Here is a 16589-nt window from a genome sequence, read left to right on the forward strand (position 1 = left end):
CATGTTACTGTGGACTCAACTCAAATGAGTACTGTCTGGGATTGCTAGGTAGTGAAGTGCAGAATCCTTGGCCTTAGAAGCAAGAGCCACACACTTAGTAACTTTTAACGTCCTAAGTTGCTATTGCAGGCTTGAGGTAGGTATGTCAGTTAACCTAATAAAATATACCTTTTCTGAAAACCCTGCCTGCTATGTTAATAAATTGTCATTGTCAATCGTTGCAGTTTGTTCCCCAAATTGTACTGCCCTGCAGTGTGGAAGTTGGATGTAACACTTCTTTAATGGTTACTTCAAAACAGATTTGTGCAATGCTACACTGCTATAAAGTTTTATAGCCATGTTTTTAATTTACAGAAAATACACTTTCAAGTCAAAGAGCTCTGCGGCACTCTATGTAGATTCTGACAGTGATGATGAGCCGTTGAAACGCTCTGTTGCCCATAGCCAAAGGTTGTGTAACATACAGAGTAGAGATCAGCAACAGCTGCAAGAAGAGCCAGAAAAGGTAAGGGAAAAAACCACAACCTTTCATATACATAGATCTTCTATGTGCTCATGTCTGGCCTGTGCTTTTCTTAGCACAGATTTTGAGTAAAATTGATGTAAGGTAAGGTTTTTTTTTCCTCCTAATTAGCACTGCAATGCTGGAAGGGAGTGCTTTGCTAATTGACCTCACTGTACAGTTGTCTTGGGTTCCCACTGGAAACAGAGGTAATTGCATTGCAACTGCACTTGAGTTTTCAGGTTATGTATACCAGCTGCTTAGCAGTTTTGTCAGTCCTTTGGGTAACTTTCACTAATAATGTTCCCAGGCTGAAATATAATGGGCTGTCAATAATAAAATGATGCAGTAAAGCCCTTGATTAAATTAGATCCAGTACAAGTTGGGCTAAGCAAAATAGTCAATTGAGAGAACTTCTTGCACATCCAGTCTGTGTCCCCTGTCAAGCGTGGCTTTTTAAATGCTTTTAGAAACTGAAGGTATCAGTCTTCGGAGGTGGACATGTAGAATTGTGTAGAGATCAAGTTCATTGGTGTAAAGGCACAGTTAACTTCAAGTTGTCTTTGAGCTCTTCATTGTGACTAGTATTAATGTTGCCAAGATATTTTTTGCCTCTATCAGGGCAAGTAGATGAGTTGTGTGGGAAGGAATGATGACCCAGAACGGAAAACAAGCTTAGAGGATTATCTTGCAGTACCACTTTCTTCTGTTAAGAGTGTTGCAGACCTAGTGCTTAGGACAAGCGTCCTGCATCTCTGCTTCTCTAAAGTTTTTGACAACGTTCATGGGGTTATTTTAATCAAGCGGAGACTTTGTGGTCTTGATTATGGCATTAAAGGACAGGCGTAAAGCTGGCTGAATAGCAATAGGTAACGAGGAAGATACCTACAGTTTCTGATCTGATAGGAAGATCAAACCAAGGGAGAATCCCAATCCACTCAGTATTTAATAAATGATAAAATAGATAATGAGTATTAAATTTACAGAAGACCCAGAGCTGGGAAGGGCTGCCAGTATCATGAAGCTCAGAACTACAGTTAAGAATGATCTTGACAAATCTGAGACATTGCATAAAAATAGGAGGGGTTGTTCGGTAGAGACAGGCTAAAGGTCTAATCTTAGCAGGACTAATAACTGTAAATGCGGGATGGGAAGAGCTGGGAAAGCAGTGGGCCTTCAGAAAGGGCGTGAAAGGTGACAGTCGGTCACAAGGTCAGGCTGGTTGAAAACAGAAGTGTATAGACAGAGGCATAGCCTGCAGGTTGTGTGAATCCTTTTTTTCCTCAGCATTGAGCTTCAGCTAGAAGAATGTAGCTACATACTAGAGTTCTGTATCCAGCTTTGGGCTCTGGACTGAAAAGAGTTATAGATTAATTGGAGAGGGGCCAGAAGAGAGGAACATGAATGGTCAGAAGCCTAGAAAGGAAGATTTGGGGGGAAAGAGCAGGCACGTGAACTCGGGCCTTTAGTTTAAGGAGAAACATAAGCAAGGCTTGTGTCTTCAAGGAAGGGAAAGAAATTAATAGAAACACTTGAGCTGTTTTCCGTGCCCATGGTGGATAGAACAGGAAGTAATAGACTAAATTGCAGACAGTAATTTTTCGATTAAATAGTAGGGAAAACTTCCTGATGCTCAGGATGTGTAGGGATGGAATGGATTGCTTTGGGAGAAAGCAGAAAACCCTTTGCTGAAGGTCTCGGGAACAGGGTAGGCAACTGCTGTCCTGCATGGCACATCTATAGCTGGCTGCGGGTGGGGGAAGGAAACTAGCTTGTCTTTGAAGTCCCTCTTATGTATAGAAAAAGTATTCCAAACTGTCCGAAGTGATTCTTCCTTGAGTTTTCTTTGTGAGGAAGTGTAGGTAGTCTCTATCGCATAAGCCCTGTGAGTGCAGAAATTGTGGGAATAAAGCCTATTAATTTGAATAGCAAATTAATTATAGGCTTTCCAGCCTGTTGTGGGAAAGAGACAGTGGTGGTGATGATTCCACATAAGTGACTTTATTCTTTGTGGCCATGCACATTGGCCACTCCTCAACCACAGGCCTGACCAGCCATCTGTTATCATTAACCAGATCCTCTGTCCTTCTCAGTGTTGTCCTGGGAGGTCCCGATCCTTGGAAGTGGCAGTGCCGCTGCTGCACCATTTCCCCTGGTATGCTTCTCATAGCAGCTGTGGATGGGGTTGCACTGGGGGCTTGGCAGTCACTTCGTATGGCTGGTATATCCCCTGCGGGGCACTGCTTGCAAAACAGTCCTGCCGCGTGGGAGAACAGCTGGAACAGAAGGTGTATACGACATCGGGTTGTAGGGGCAAATAGCAGTTATCCAGCTAAAGTGGGCAGAACTGCAATTTCTGTGATTTCTGCCTCTGCATATGAAGTAGTATTTGAAGTACGTTTTAAAAATACTTATTTAAAGCAGCCAGTCTTAGAGCCTAAGCTACTTAAAATCTATGCAAATAATTTCTAATAGAAAAGTTGTATTCAAATAATGCACAGATGCAGCCAAGTCTTTAAAGTCCAGCCACTGAATTAGTGGTAGTTGTTGGCAAAGTGCCTGGAACTAGGGTTTGCTGAAGAGCTAAACCAGGTTTGACATTAGTAGCCTACAGGTGCAGAGAGAGAAATCAGAAAGCTTAAAAAGCAGGTACTCTGCTTTCCTTATTCAGTGCATGAATAGATGTGAGGAGAGAGGTTTAAATTTGTCAGTACTAATTCTTGGAGGGCATGATGTCTAGAACAAGCAATTTAGTTGGCTAATTCATTTGCTAATCTTGTTTGATAAGCCAGTTTTAATACAAAATATTTGCTATATAAAACTAGTCTTGCTCATCAAAAGCTTGTTGTATTTAAGTAAAAAACAGCAGTAAAAATTATTTTTGTTCATTTTAATGAAGTTCTGAGATCCATCCAAATGCAGTTTGGAATAAGACCTGGATAAGTACATTCTGATAGAAACTATTTTTCCCCATTTTTAACATAGTATAGGGGAAAAAAAAAATCTAAGCATATGGTAAGTAGTGTAATTGTATAAATATGTATACATGGAGGTTAACCTCCTGATTAACAGTTAATATAAAAATGATTGAAATTACTGTATTAGTTGCAAATCAGTATGGTGTAGGAGTTGATGAGCGTCAGTTTTAGGAAGATAACTAAAAAAGGAAAAATTCAGATTAAGACTAAAGTGTTTTTCCTTTCTTCCAATTTAAAGTCATTCTGTTCTCCTTAGGAAAGAATAATTCCCCCCTTTCCCTGGTTAACTGTTTTCTTACTTGGTTTGCAGACTCCTGCCCCCCCCCCCCCCCCCCCGTCCCACAAGATTTCATATGGCAAGTCTGCAGCAGCAAACCTAATTTTAATTGCTCTTCGTACCAGCCTGATTTCAGTTCCCGTTCTTCCATCCCTGTGTTCAAGTTCAATTACTCTCATGTTGCTGCTTCAGCCTTTGTTAACAAACTTGCAATTTCGCTACTTGCACCTCAGCACTGACTTGCCAGAGGCTTGAGGATTCATCAGAACCTAAAGGTGGAACACGTGCTGGAGGAAAGGAAGGAGAAGGGAAGAGTTATCTTGTGTATGTTAATCTGCAGGGCCTGTAAAAACTGGTTGTAGTTTATATTTAAATATTATTCCTTGGAGTGAATGTAGCTACAAAGGTTGTCTCTCCATTGAGTCTCATAAATATCTGTTTAATGTTGACAGAGCTAAGCTCCCACTCCTTGGGGTTAATAAAAAAAAAAATCTCCACAGAAATGTAAAGCTGATGTTATATACCTGTTTATTCAAGGATTTAATCATAACTCCATTCATCTCTAGGGTTCAAAAAGAAGTAAAATGGAGGGTGATAAGCCTGAGCTGGGTAGTGCTGGTTTTGATGGGATGAGCGAAGATGAGCTGCTAGCAGCTGTCTTAGAGATTAGCAAAAGGGAAGCTTCTCTGTCTCTGAGCCATGATGAAGATAAGCCCACAAGCAGCCCAGACACTGGTTTTGGAGACGATGAAATTCAGGAATTGCCGGAAAACCTGGAATCTATGGAGATGGAGAAACCCAAAGCAGCATTAGACTCAGGTAAGGCGAAGTAACCATCTTAATTGGACTATAGCAAGCTAAAGCGGGTTACTGATAGCAGCAGGTTAGTAATGTATGGTGGCAGAATCTGGATGCAAGTGCACTGCTGAAACTGCCTGACTTCCTCAGAGTTTTCTTACAGTTTCCCTGTGTATAAAGCATTTAATGCATTGAACTGCAAAAATGTATTTTCTTGTCTGTCTGTCACCACTCTGATAAAGGTGCGGTCATCTTCAGAGTTAATTTCCATTTTTTTGTCTGCTGATTAACACATGCTTCCACTGGTTCCCGTACCAGACAATTCAATTTACTAAGATTTGGCAGTGTCTGGAACTTAATCTCCCATAATCAGAAAGTATTTTCATTTCTGTAGCTGTTGCAGCCTGGGCAGCACGGTAGCAGTGATCACATTGCTGGTGTGCAAGAGTGATGTCTGGGGTGCATAAGACTGAGAATGCTTTCATACATGCAGTTATTTTGTCACTAGTTACTAATGAATTTAGCTCTATCTCTGTAATTTTTTCTAATGCTTTTTTATGTGAGAGTAGACCCTTGAGCATAAGAGACTCAGCATGTGAATTACGGCCTCTGACCCAGAAACGCAGTTAAGTACAAGAAGGAACCTGTTTGATCTCAGTGTGGGGAAATTGTCTTCCTTTAGTTGGCTGAAGGAAATTTAAGTGTTTATCATTTGTTGTGTGCTACATGCTTTTGGTCAGATTTTTAATTCTACTAGCCTGGAAAAACAGGCCAACAATATGCTCTCCTTCTCCTCTAAGAGCCAGGAGGTTAAATATTGACAGCAAAAAAACCCACTCTGTTACCAAAAATCACACTTGTTTCAGTGGACAACTCTTGACAGCTTTCACGTTGGAAGGCAGTGTATAAGAAAACTGAGTCTGTGGTCAGCCTTATTTGTGCCCTCCTCTATATACACTAATGTTGCTTATGGTTGTGTGAGAGAGAGAGTTGTGAGAGTGTGGCCACATAAATGTCTCTCTCTCCAGGTTTTCTTTGGAAAGTATAATGTAATTATTTGAAGGCTCTATTGTGACACTTAAGCAAAAAGTATGTGTTTAATAAAAGTTTCTGTATTTTCTGATTAAGAATGCAGTTAAACACTCAACATTGCATTCAGCTTTCTGTATTTGACTGTGTATGACCAAAAACCACAAGTACTACTCAAAGCATACGCTTTGGCATTCACATGAGATGTGTGTATGTTGAGTTACCAGTTATGGCAGCTGAACGTAGCATGCTATGAGTTTGGTATGGTCTATTTAAAGGAAACTTAATTGCAAAGGATGCTTTGCTATATCGGACAAGATGATTCTAAACACGATGGATTTATCTTGGTCCATTTCTTGTTACTGCTAGTAATAAGTTTTTTGTAAACACTGAATGATTTGTGGTGTTTTCAAAAAAGGCTAATTTAGACAGGACAGAAGATGTCTTTTCTGCTACATGATCCTCAAATAACAGTTGTAGTTGAGCGAGTATTTCATCTTACGTTGGATGTTTTCAAAGGTCATGTAACAAATTCTGGAGTTTTTTTCATCTTAAGAGGATTAGACTGATGGATTATAGTTCTGGTGGTCTTGTGTTTAAGAGGTCACAGATACTGAGACTGCCTTCTATAATCCTTGCTAATAACTAATGAGCAGATGTTGGAAGTCTGCATAGGGCAAAACTATAAAGTTTCACGTGTTGCTGCATGATAGCTGTTGGAGCCGGTCCTGAATCTTTCTCAGCTGCAAGCAAATGGGAGAATCAAAGTGTCCTGCAACTGCAGGAGATGTATGCAGTGGTTGAACGAATGTTCATTCCAGAAGTTTTGTAAAATACTTCTGCCATAGCACTCACTTTAAAGGTGAACTGAAAAGTTGTCATCTTCTTGCACTTTTAAAGCTGTAGATAGTGTTCACAAGATTGAAGCTCTTACCTGAAGCAAAAAGTTGACAAATTTAAACGGTGCTTGAGATTTGTGCTTCCCTCCATCTTACATATGATTTGGCTTTAATTGTGGCTTCGTCTGTAGTGCTCCAAGGTATAATATGCAATGCAAATTTTTATAATCCATGGTTCCTTCTAGAGAAATTCAGGTGTCAGCTTCATGGCTGCAGAAACCTAGTGGTGTATGACATCTTACTTTAGTTGAAGTTGCTGTTTCTGAGTGAACATAAAAGACTAAGAAGAGAACAGGTTCAGGGATTAATCAAATGGTTCATCTTACACCTGTTAAAATCAGTGTAAGACTGCGCTTTGGAGCTTTTTCCATTTGACTCCTGTGTGGTTTTCTTATGGCTGGTGAGCTCTCCCTGTCAATAGATGTCACTGTGCTGCAAGGATTGTGGTGATGTAAAGAGGATTTAGCTGGTAACAAACAGAAGACCCAGGAAAGCATAACTGTACTTCCTGATTCCTCAGGTCCTGCCAATTTCACCGAGATAACTAAAGATTTTGATGAGAATAAGGAAAACAAAACTCCGGAAGGCTCCCAGGGGGAGGTTGACTGGCTGCAGCAGTACGATATGGAGAGAGAGAGGGAAGAACAAGAACTTCAGCAGGCGCTGGCTCAAAGCCTTCAAGAGCAAGTAAGGAATAAAGCTTGCTTCCTTGAGTTATCTTCCCTAATACTGGAAACCTGATGGCTAAAGGAAAAGCTTGTGTTCAGGCAGTAACTGCAAAGGGATTCTGCTGCTTTTTTGAGAGAACCAGATGAAAAAAGGTTTCGGTTTCTTCTAGCTCCAGTGTCAGTAGAGCGATGGCACTGGATACGTCTGGGCACGTTTTGCATGTGCTTTCTCGGAAACCATATATCACATCACAGACCTGCAGATTTCTCAAAGCTTTCTGTGCACATTTATACACTGGCTTGTAACTTTATATAAAAATGATGATAAACTGAACTGAACTCTTACTATCTGTCGCCAAGAACCAAGCCCACCTTTAGCTTCCCTGGCAGTTGCTTCTTGCAGCGTGTCGTGTCAAGACTCAAAGTGAAAGAGGCAGGTTTCAAAGCAAAGGCTAAGAACGGCCATGCCAAGTCAGGTTAAAGATCTGTCTATCCCAGTGCCTTGTCTCTGGTACTAGCAAGTAGGGGACGCTTAGTGAAGAATATAGGAACTGAGCATATATGTGAACCTTCCCTATTTGTAAATTGGAAAAAGGATCCCAAATAATTTAGTCTAAAACAAGTCCTTTAAATTAGACTTGGAAAGAATTGGGATCTCGGGTTGTGTGCTAACCATCTGTATTCCACTTGAATTTCAAGACCTGTAACTGATTTTCACAAGTTTAACCGAGCTGCTGAGTGTGAAGCAAGCACTTAGCCAGGTCTTTCTTTAAATAGGTGCCCTTGTCTGCTCTCTATTAATACTAAAGCTGTCATGGTTTTCCTTATGAGATCTGATGTTTCCATGGCTCTTGGATTTTTCTCTCCCATTACTCATTATGAGGTGCTGGTTGGTATGTTCCATGCCAGATGTAGCTTTGATTCAGCGATGCTGAGTAGTTTAACAAAGATTCCCAAATGCTTTAGAAATAGTGAGATAAAAGGCCTCATGCTAATAATGTAAAGCTGCCCTTTGAGTGTTGTTCTGCTACAGTTCTGAAGTGAAAATCTGCTATTCTAATGATTCAGGCATGGAAATGCGGTAGCTGTGGTTATCTCGGTTTGAAATACGTAGTTAGGGTTCTGCGTTCAGGTGCACTGAAAGCATTCAAACTCTGAATTAAGAAGCCAGTTCATTAAATACTATTGACTGGCTTGCTGTAGCTCTGAGCTTTCAAGAGTGGTGGGAGGAACAGGGGCATGATATTATCCAAAGATTAGAAGGGTTTGTTGACTTGAGGTTTCTTTGCTACTTGTTTATGGTAATATTTTTAATACCCGGTTGTTTAGTGGTGTCTTTTTTTGCATCCTACCTTTGTGAATTACACCTGTTACATAGAACCACTGGCTCTACTTTCAAATGGCTTAAAAATAATACAATCTGTCAGGATTTAACGACTCTGTCCTCAGCTGGCTTTGGGCAGAAGTCTAAATTTTGCCCAAGTGTGAGGAGCATTGTGTGTAAGTGACAGCTTTCCTTAGCGAAGGGTTGCAAATTCATTCAGATGCTTTTCAAATTAATGATCCAGAGAAAGCATTTGGTGTTACTAGAGACTTGCTCTGCTGCATACCAAACTTCAGGAGCTTTGACGAGCCTTAATGAAGGTTTGTCCCAGGTTCTGTTGCACAGGAACATTGGACTCTCGCTGGTTGCAAACATTCCTTCACACAGAACCTTTAATTTACAATGTCAGGTTTGTTGTAGAAACCAGAGCAGCACAGTTTCAATGGAAAAAGAGCACCACAAGAATTTTAAACAGTGAAGTGTCTCAATAAGCTAAGTTTTGTTCTCTTCCCATCAGGAGGCACGAGAACAAAAAGAGGATGATGACCTTAAACGAGCCACGGAATTAAGTCTACAAGGTGAAACTTATTTAACTTCTTCCAGGATGTTGCTTTTGAGGGAAAATAGATCTGTATGTATGAGTGCAGCTCTTGAGTGTCTGTAAGACAGCTAGGATTTCATGCTCTTTTGGTGTATGCTTTGTTGCGTTTGGCTTTGCTCAGGTCAGCTTTTCTTGCTCTTGGTTGTGAAAGCAAATGCCAGGAAAATCTGAATGTGAAAAACAACTTATTTCATTCTCTTCAGTTTCTAATTAGAGAGAGAGAGATGTAATATATATTAAATTATAATATACCTTTAATATATAATATTGATACAGAGGGAGCAAAATGGACCTTGAAATTTTGCATTCCCAGCAGAAGCCAGCATGCTAATGGCTCTAGTCAGAACATAAGGATTATTTCTTACTTGCATTGATATTTTAGTGCTAATTAATGAATGCACTGGCCTTGCCCAGGAAAATTAATAAGTGCTCTATCTGATACGGTCTAGGAGGGAGACAGACCTCACTGCAAGGTATAGCTGTTGGGGGTGAAAAAAGAAACCCAAAATACACTATCTGCCTTTTCCAAATCCAGGCAGTGTGGTGAGCCTCAGGCACTGTTTAACATTTGTATGAGGCTGCCATGCGAGTGATTTCATACAATCTGGCAGAGCAAAGCATAACTGAGAGAAAATTCCTGCTCCGAAGAGGAAGAGGGAGGGGTAACAAAGTATTGTGTTAAGATACTCGTAGTTGCTCAGACACCTTTAAAGGCCCTCAGGTATTACTGGTTGAACCTGTGTCTGCTTCTGAAGAGAAGTAAGTTGGGTGCTGCTAAAATGTCCCTCAGCCTGAGTCCTGTCCCCTGATGAGCTCTGGCAGACTGAGTGCCCAGTCCCTCTCGGGTCTTCCTTGATTCATGGCTGGGAAGAGTTCAGCACTAGAAATCCTTCCTCCTCCTGATTTGCAGGCGCTTGACTTAAACGTGAGCATTGTCTTGTGCTTCTCAGCTTGCTACCGTGTCATTTGTAAGGCATCAACAAGCAGTTGTTCAAGGAGATGCTAATAATCTTGAGCATGTATCTGGTAGTATTTGTCTTAGAAAGGTTCCCAGTAGTGGTGCAATCAAAGAACCACTAGTCAACCGAGGACTGTTGGTGAAGTGGCGTTTAGCAATACCCGTGGCAAGTGCTTCATGCAGAGACCTACCTAAGAGGCTGCATTTCTGGGCTGTAGTCTAGCTTACAACAGCCTGAATAAGTGTGGAAACCAGCAGTAAAATATTCTTAGTTAAAGGGATTCATCTATAAACTTCCCAAGAAGATTACATTAATCCAGCGTCTGATGGTTTAACAGGGCAAGCAGTGTGAGAATCTCTTTGGCAAAACATCTCCATCGTAACTGGCGTGATAGTGTCCTTAAAAAAAAAAAAACAAAACCCAAACATATATATATCCTGAGCAGTGTCCTGTTAATCTCAACTTCTCATCCACCCAGGACTTCATAGCTTTGCTTTAGCTGGTGAAAGCATAGCTACTGCTCCTAATGAGTACTGTACAAAATCTTAAATTAGTCGGGTAGCTGCAGAATCCCAGGAAGTTTGGAACAGCGTGTACGGGGAGCAGTGGTGCCTTCCGGCTCTTTACAGAAAGCTGCCTGCATTTTGCTCAGCCAAGCAAGCTGGAAGTTCCTGGGGTGAGCAGCCTTCTTACCATTGAAAACAATGAAAAGATGCCTGCTGCCAGCAGGTAGCGTTTTGATGCCAGTTTTAATTGAAAAATGCACTTTGTTAATGCAACTTATAGTTAAAACTGTATTTCATAGCTTCTTGTTGCAGAAACTTACAGTTCACTGACCAGACTGGCTGTACTTCTTTTAACATTGGTTCTGGCTGCAGACCACCAGTGCTCTGGAGCGAATTGGGTGTTTAACCGCTCTTTTATCACCCAGCTGTCATTGCCATAGTGCCTTTTTGTAAAACTATGAGAGAGATGATGCTAAAATTAATTTTGTAGTCCAAGATATTTTTCTTAATTATTGCTTTCACAAGCTGGGGAAGGGAGAGAGAGTTTTTATTTGGAAATTCCAATATCTCCTGCTTTCCTTGGGAAGGAAGCTTGAAACGTTAGCATTTTATTGTGCTTGTTTATGTGGGCAGATATACCTCAACCGGTTGTGAATTCTTGTGCATGCCACGGCTTCTCACGCAGGGTCGTTGTTTCCTTGCTATCTAGAGTTTAACAGCTCTCTCCTGGACAGCGTTGGTTCTGATGAAGACTCTGGGAATGAGGACGTTCTTGACATGGAGTATTCAGAAGCTGAAGCAGAAGAGCTGAAAAGAAATGCTGAGGTGTGATCCATGATTTCAAAAGCTAACTGAGAAATATACCCCCTCTTTACCATCAGTTTAGTGTTTCAGGTAGTTTTACAGAGCAGATGTACTTGTTTAGTCTTAGAAAAGTCTTTTATGTTCAGACATGAAAAGGTAGAAAATTTCTATCCTTAAGAGTCTGTCCTACTGCGTTATTTTAATTTTAAAAAAAACAAAACAAAACAGCTGCAAAGACCTTCTGAGTCCCTCTAAGATGTGGATAATGGTGAAAAGGAAACAGTAGTTTTATACCATAAATATTCCAGTGCATGTAAAGCAATGGGCCTGAAATTTTTACTTACAGAGAGAGGGGGCTTCAGCCAGCGTGGTAGTTTAGTTGCAACGCCATGGGCTTCTAGATCCTGCGCCACCAGAACTGAGAAGTTGTGGCGAGATCTTATGCCCATTAGGTGAAATGTAACTGTAACCTAGGCTGTGCTGCCAGCTGCTAGCACTCTCAGACTCCACACGGCGGTGTTGTGAAAGTTACCTGCCTGCCTCAGTGGAAGGAGTACTGTGTAGAGTAGAAAAGGTTAAAAAATTGGAGTTTCCTTGAGCAGTTTTATTTTCTTACAATTCTTTACCAATTTCCTTACCCTTAAACCAAGAGTTGCATTTTAAGAGTATTGTAGTGAATTGTGTCAATAACATTTCCTGGTCAGAGAGAATTAAAAAATAATTGTCAAAAGCCAATTAGCATTGTTTAGTTTTATTGTCAGTGAATAGACAGAGCACGTTTCCTGCATGGAAAGAGGGTGTTGTCTGCTGACCTTACAGGTGCAGGACAAGAGAATCTGGGCTACATATCCGGTATTAACTGTTAAATCTATATACCATTATCAAGGGTATTTCTTTGATATTTCAGAAGTAAGCACGGTGTTCCCTTTTTGCTTTTCTATGTTTATTTGGTGGATTAATTCTGACATCGGTGGAAGTCGCTCAGGAAATGGTTGTTTAGAAAACTTTGCAGTGTAGAGCTGATGTCAGCATCTGTTCTGAGCTCAGAGTGACTCCTTTGCATGTTCTTTGGTTTGCTGAAAGATTAAGTAAGATGGGAGGCTTTTTCCCAGTTCTGGAAGGACTCCTTATTTGGTCTGAACTGGTCTGTTTCTGTAATCTTTGATTGGGTTGCAGCTTTGAATACAGTAGCCAAAGCCCATATCTCAGGTGTATAAATTGTCTTGTCCATAAGTTACGTGGGACAAAAGTGAATGCCTAAAAGCTTTAATTGGACTTTATTTTCAGACAGGAGAGCTTCCTCACTCCTATCGCCTCATCAGCATTGTCAGCCATATCGGAAGCACATCATCATCAGGTAAAAGATACCATATTTTATTCTTCACCTCTTACCTATCTTAAAAATCTGTGATACAGAATTACCGTAGCAGGATTATTTGCAGAGAAGAATTCAGGCAGCAAAACAAGTGTTTCATCTTGCTGGTAGGGGAGCAGGTTGAGGATGTCATGGTGCCTAACTGCAGCACATGGACAAAATACTGCTTTATGGGGTGCATGGAATTGCTTGTGCTTGTTACCAGCTCATTGACCAGGAATGATGGAGGGAGCAGGGTCTGAAGGGTCTTTTAGCATTTAAATCTGACACAGGTTGCTGGACCAGGGTATCTAGCTGACCAGCTTACTGGTTGAACTGCAGCATGAAAAGAAAGGTGCGTTCTCTGTTTTTAAGGTCATTATATCAGTGATGTCTACGATATCAAGAAGCAGTCCTGGTTCACCTACAATGACCTGGAAGTGTCTAGAACTCTAGAGGCCACCGTTCAGTGTGACAGAGACCGAAGCGGCTACATCTTCTTCTACATGCACAAGTAGGTGTCTTGGGGAATTTCGGTGCTAGTAATTACCTGCTGTTTGTGAGGAATTGGGTTTCTCTTCTTCCTCTAGTCCTCTGCTGGGATGAAAAGTGTCTCCATGTATTTGTAAGAAGAAATCGTGGTCAGAATTACATGGAAGAATGACAAAATTGAAGTGCTCTGAGTTCAGAGGCATGGAATTGTATGTCACTAATACACAGGGTTTTAACAAGATGCATTAAATCATCTTTTAAGAAGGGGATTCACTGTCTCAGCTATGCGCTCGTTGCACCAGGAATCATAATGGAGCTTGAGTTCTTTCCTTAAGTGCTGTGACATTTGTAAATGCCCTTATCCCTGCTCCTAGCAGTTGTGTTGTTGCAGCCATGGTCATCTCAGGACATGGGCAAGATGAGGTGTGTAGGTAGAAGTGATAGCTTTTCAGGGACACGGAACTGAAGAAGGGGTTTTGTGCCTGTTTGTCCCCTTCTTCTGTCTTTACTGGTTGCTCTAATAAAGGATATTACTTCATCTACAGACTGTGTCCTGTGTTGCTTCTGATCCTTTTACCAGCCAGGAGTTATTTTCACTATTGTTACTGTTCTCTGAGGCTTACCACTGACCTTATTCATTGTAATAAATGAAAAAAAGGTGCTGTGGGATTCAAGGAGCCTTGCTTAGAGATGCCAGATAAGACACCTTTCTCTGCCAGGACCTGTGACGCTTGAGTCTGTGGATTAAATCCAGTTGCTGATTCCCTCAGGGCTGTCTTATGTAGCAGTTTGTTGTTGTACATAAGTTTCACTATTGGTCTTTCCCTCTGTTCTAGGGATATCTTCGATGAGTTACTAGAAACAGAAAAAAATGCACAGCCACTTAGCATGGAAGTAGGAAGATCGGTTCGTCAGCCTCTGTGAAGAGTAAAACACCTTGTTCCTCCTGAGGAACAAGGAAGATTCTGAACTTGTGCCAGACACACAGGAGTAACAAACAGCTCAGGGCCAAAACAAGAGACAAAAGGTAGAAATATGGGATGCTCGGTTTGTTGAACCATCTGTGCGAGTCCTGGGCCTGAACCACGTGTTTAAACCTTGAACATCCCAGAGCGACCCTCCTGTGGTGAAGTTTTTATTGTTCCTCAAATAATTTTGTCAGCATGGAGCCTTAAAGAGTTGCATCAAGCCACAAGACTACAGCTGCTCATAAACTGAATTAAAAAAAAAAATAGTGCAAAAAGAGACTCAACTTTAAAAGCCCATTCACCCGTGAGAAGTGAGTGGCAAAGATTTACATATCACTTGGCATTTTTTTTTTTCTCCAAGAGCAATTTAAGCAATAGATTCTGTAACCTGGCGTGTGTTGTGTTAGTAATATTCACTGGAAACCCAGATCACTGAGTACGCTCTTGCCGGTCATCTCGCTAGCAGGCATTTTGGAATCACTCAAGCTGATGCGTTTTGACATTCATGGGTTTGTAAGAGCTCCGCTATTTACATGCGGTTCCAGGAAACAAACTGTCGGTGCTGTGGAATGTATTGCATACCTGGTGGCAGCTCTGTTGTTTTTTTACACCATTCACTGTCATCCTCCTTTAGACGTGAGATTATATTTGTGATTTCTTTTGTTTTACAAGTTCAATTATTTGATTGCATTTCTTCATAAGGTTGTTGCATAAGGACCGTTTGAGAGGAGAGGTCTCTCTTTGGGCGTGCAGTATTTCCACTGAAGTTATATTGCTTAGGGCTGCTTCGATGTAACTGGGGGCAGGCGAACGCCTGGAGCAGACTGAGAGCAGTAGCAGGAGGTGAGCAGCAGCCACTTGTCATCTTCTGGGAGGGAAGGAGCGTTCTCAGCGTTACCTTTTCTGCACAGGCCTGGGTCATCGGGAACGGTGGGGAAAGGCAGGGTCTGCAGGGTGCCGCTTGGCACTTGAATTGCTCTTTGATTGAGCCATGGTCTTGCCTTGGTCTTCTCGTATCCCAGGGTAAGAGGGTTTTTACTGCAGCTATGCCTCTGTTCTCCTTTCTGAGGAGTGCAGAGCGCTCAAACTGTGAAACTAAACCAGGTGGAAAGCTTTCAGAAAGCCCATGTTCAGCATTAACAGAACACGGTTAGGAGGAAGCGTTGCGTTTTATTGGATTTAGAGACGTGATGCTTCTCTTATAGCTTGTTTCAGCAGGGGGGGGAAAGCCTAGTGACTTCATTTTTTTCAGCACCTTCACACTTACTTAGCAGGGGCAGATGTTTCCTTTCGCTGGCATTTACTCATTTCAGAGAAATTGTTGCTGTTAAGCAGAGTAGTTGCTCTTGTTTTGGCCTCTAGTTCTTATTTTTGCAGCTTGAGTTTTAGAGGTGAAATACTTCTTTTAAAAAAAAAAAAAAACAAAACAAAAAAACCACCTTTTTTGCTGTCGAGATAGTTTCTGGGTTTTTTAAACTGTCGTTAGGAGTTTCTCAGGAATAAATCAGCTGAAGCAAAGCAGACAAAACCATCGATTTAGGAGACAGCAGGCACCTCTTTCATGGGCAGTTCCACACTAGAGTTTATCCTAGCGGGCTGGCACGGGGATGCTACCTCAGTGGCCGCTTCTCACCTCTGTGCGCAGCGGTGAGCGGCAGCCGCTGGTACTCCTCCCCAAGCCGAGTACTGTGGGGACCCCGGCGTGGTGAAAAGACCCGCTGACCTTGCAGCCCACGTGTGGGATGAGCCTGGTGGACCTGGTCAGGGTGACATCCTTCTGGTTTCCGAGCTAGGAGCGAACATTTGGTTGTGAACACGACGGAGCGTTTACCTTGTAAGATGCAGCCGGTGTGGGTGTATATGTTAATTTATTACAAAGCGTTATACTTTTCTATTGTCGATACTAATTTTTGGTAGAATTCTGGGCGATGGGAAGAGGCGGTGACGTGGGAGTTGTCCTTTGAACTGATCGCCCCTGCGAATGTGATGAAGGGACTGCTCCATCCAGAGGGCAAATCTGTTTTCCCCAAGCGCATCCTATGCTAGTGCTGTAAATAACCGGTATTCCTATAGTGTCAGAAGTCAGCTCTGCTTTTTTTGGTGGCAAGGTTGTTTTTGCAAGGCGTTGCACTCCAGTTAATTTATAATAAAAGCAAACGTTGCCTGACTTTTCAGTGCAGTAACTTTTGTATAAAACCGGTTTTTGTTTGGGTCAAGGTGCGAAAGCTGATGCTTGAAACCAGCGTTCCTTGTTTTATGAAAAGTTCTTGCTATTATTCTAGCCATTAAGAATTTGCAGACATCTATTAATTAATTTAAGCTTTTTTGTTTGGCATACGGCAGCTCGGCTGCACCTTCACCCTGGCAGGAGTGTCCGTGGAGCCCCTTCCTTGCAGCAGCCAGCTTTCTCCCTGTCCAAGAGCAGCGGGG

The 16589-nt window shown here is 41.7% G+C and overlaps 1 protein-coding gene across 1 annotated transcript in view; it reads left to right on the forward strand.

The window, feature by feature from the left end:
- The window catches only part of USP37 (ubiquitin specific peptidase 37), a 35445-nt gene extending 20609 nt beyond the window's left edge, over positions 1 to 14836 (forward strand). Inside the window, exons 17-24 of the mRNA XM_076342854.1 lie at positions 355 to 505; positions 4324 to 4576; positions 7004 to 7170; positions 8993 to 9053; positions 11251 to 11366; positions 12633 to 12702; positions 13075 to 13213; positions 14028 to 14836. Coding sequence (XP_076198969.1) covers positions 355 to 505; positions 4324 to 4576; positions 7004 to 7170; positions 8993 to 9053; positions 11251 to 11366; positions 12633 to 12702; positions 13075 to 13213; positions 14028 to 14115 — 1045 coding nt within the window. The 3' untranslated portion in view covers positions 14116 to 14836. The remainder of the gene's footprint in view (positions 1 to 354; positions 506 to 4323; positions 4577 to 7003; positions 7171 to 8992; positions 9054 to 11250; positions 11367 to 12632; positions 12703 to 13074; positions 13214 to 14027) is intronic.
- Positions 14837 to 16589: the final 1753 nt, after the last annotated feature.

The sequence above is a fragment of the Aptenodytes patagonicus genome, chromosome 6 (assembly GCF_965638725.1).
Source record: "Aptenodytes patagonicus chromosome 6, bAptPat1.pri.cur, whole genome shotgun sequence".
NCBI classification, from domain to species: domain Eukaryota; kingdom Metazoa; phylum Chordata; class Aves; order Sphenisciformes; family Spheniscidae; genus Aptenodytes; species Aptenodytes patagonicus.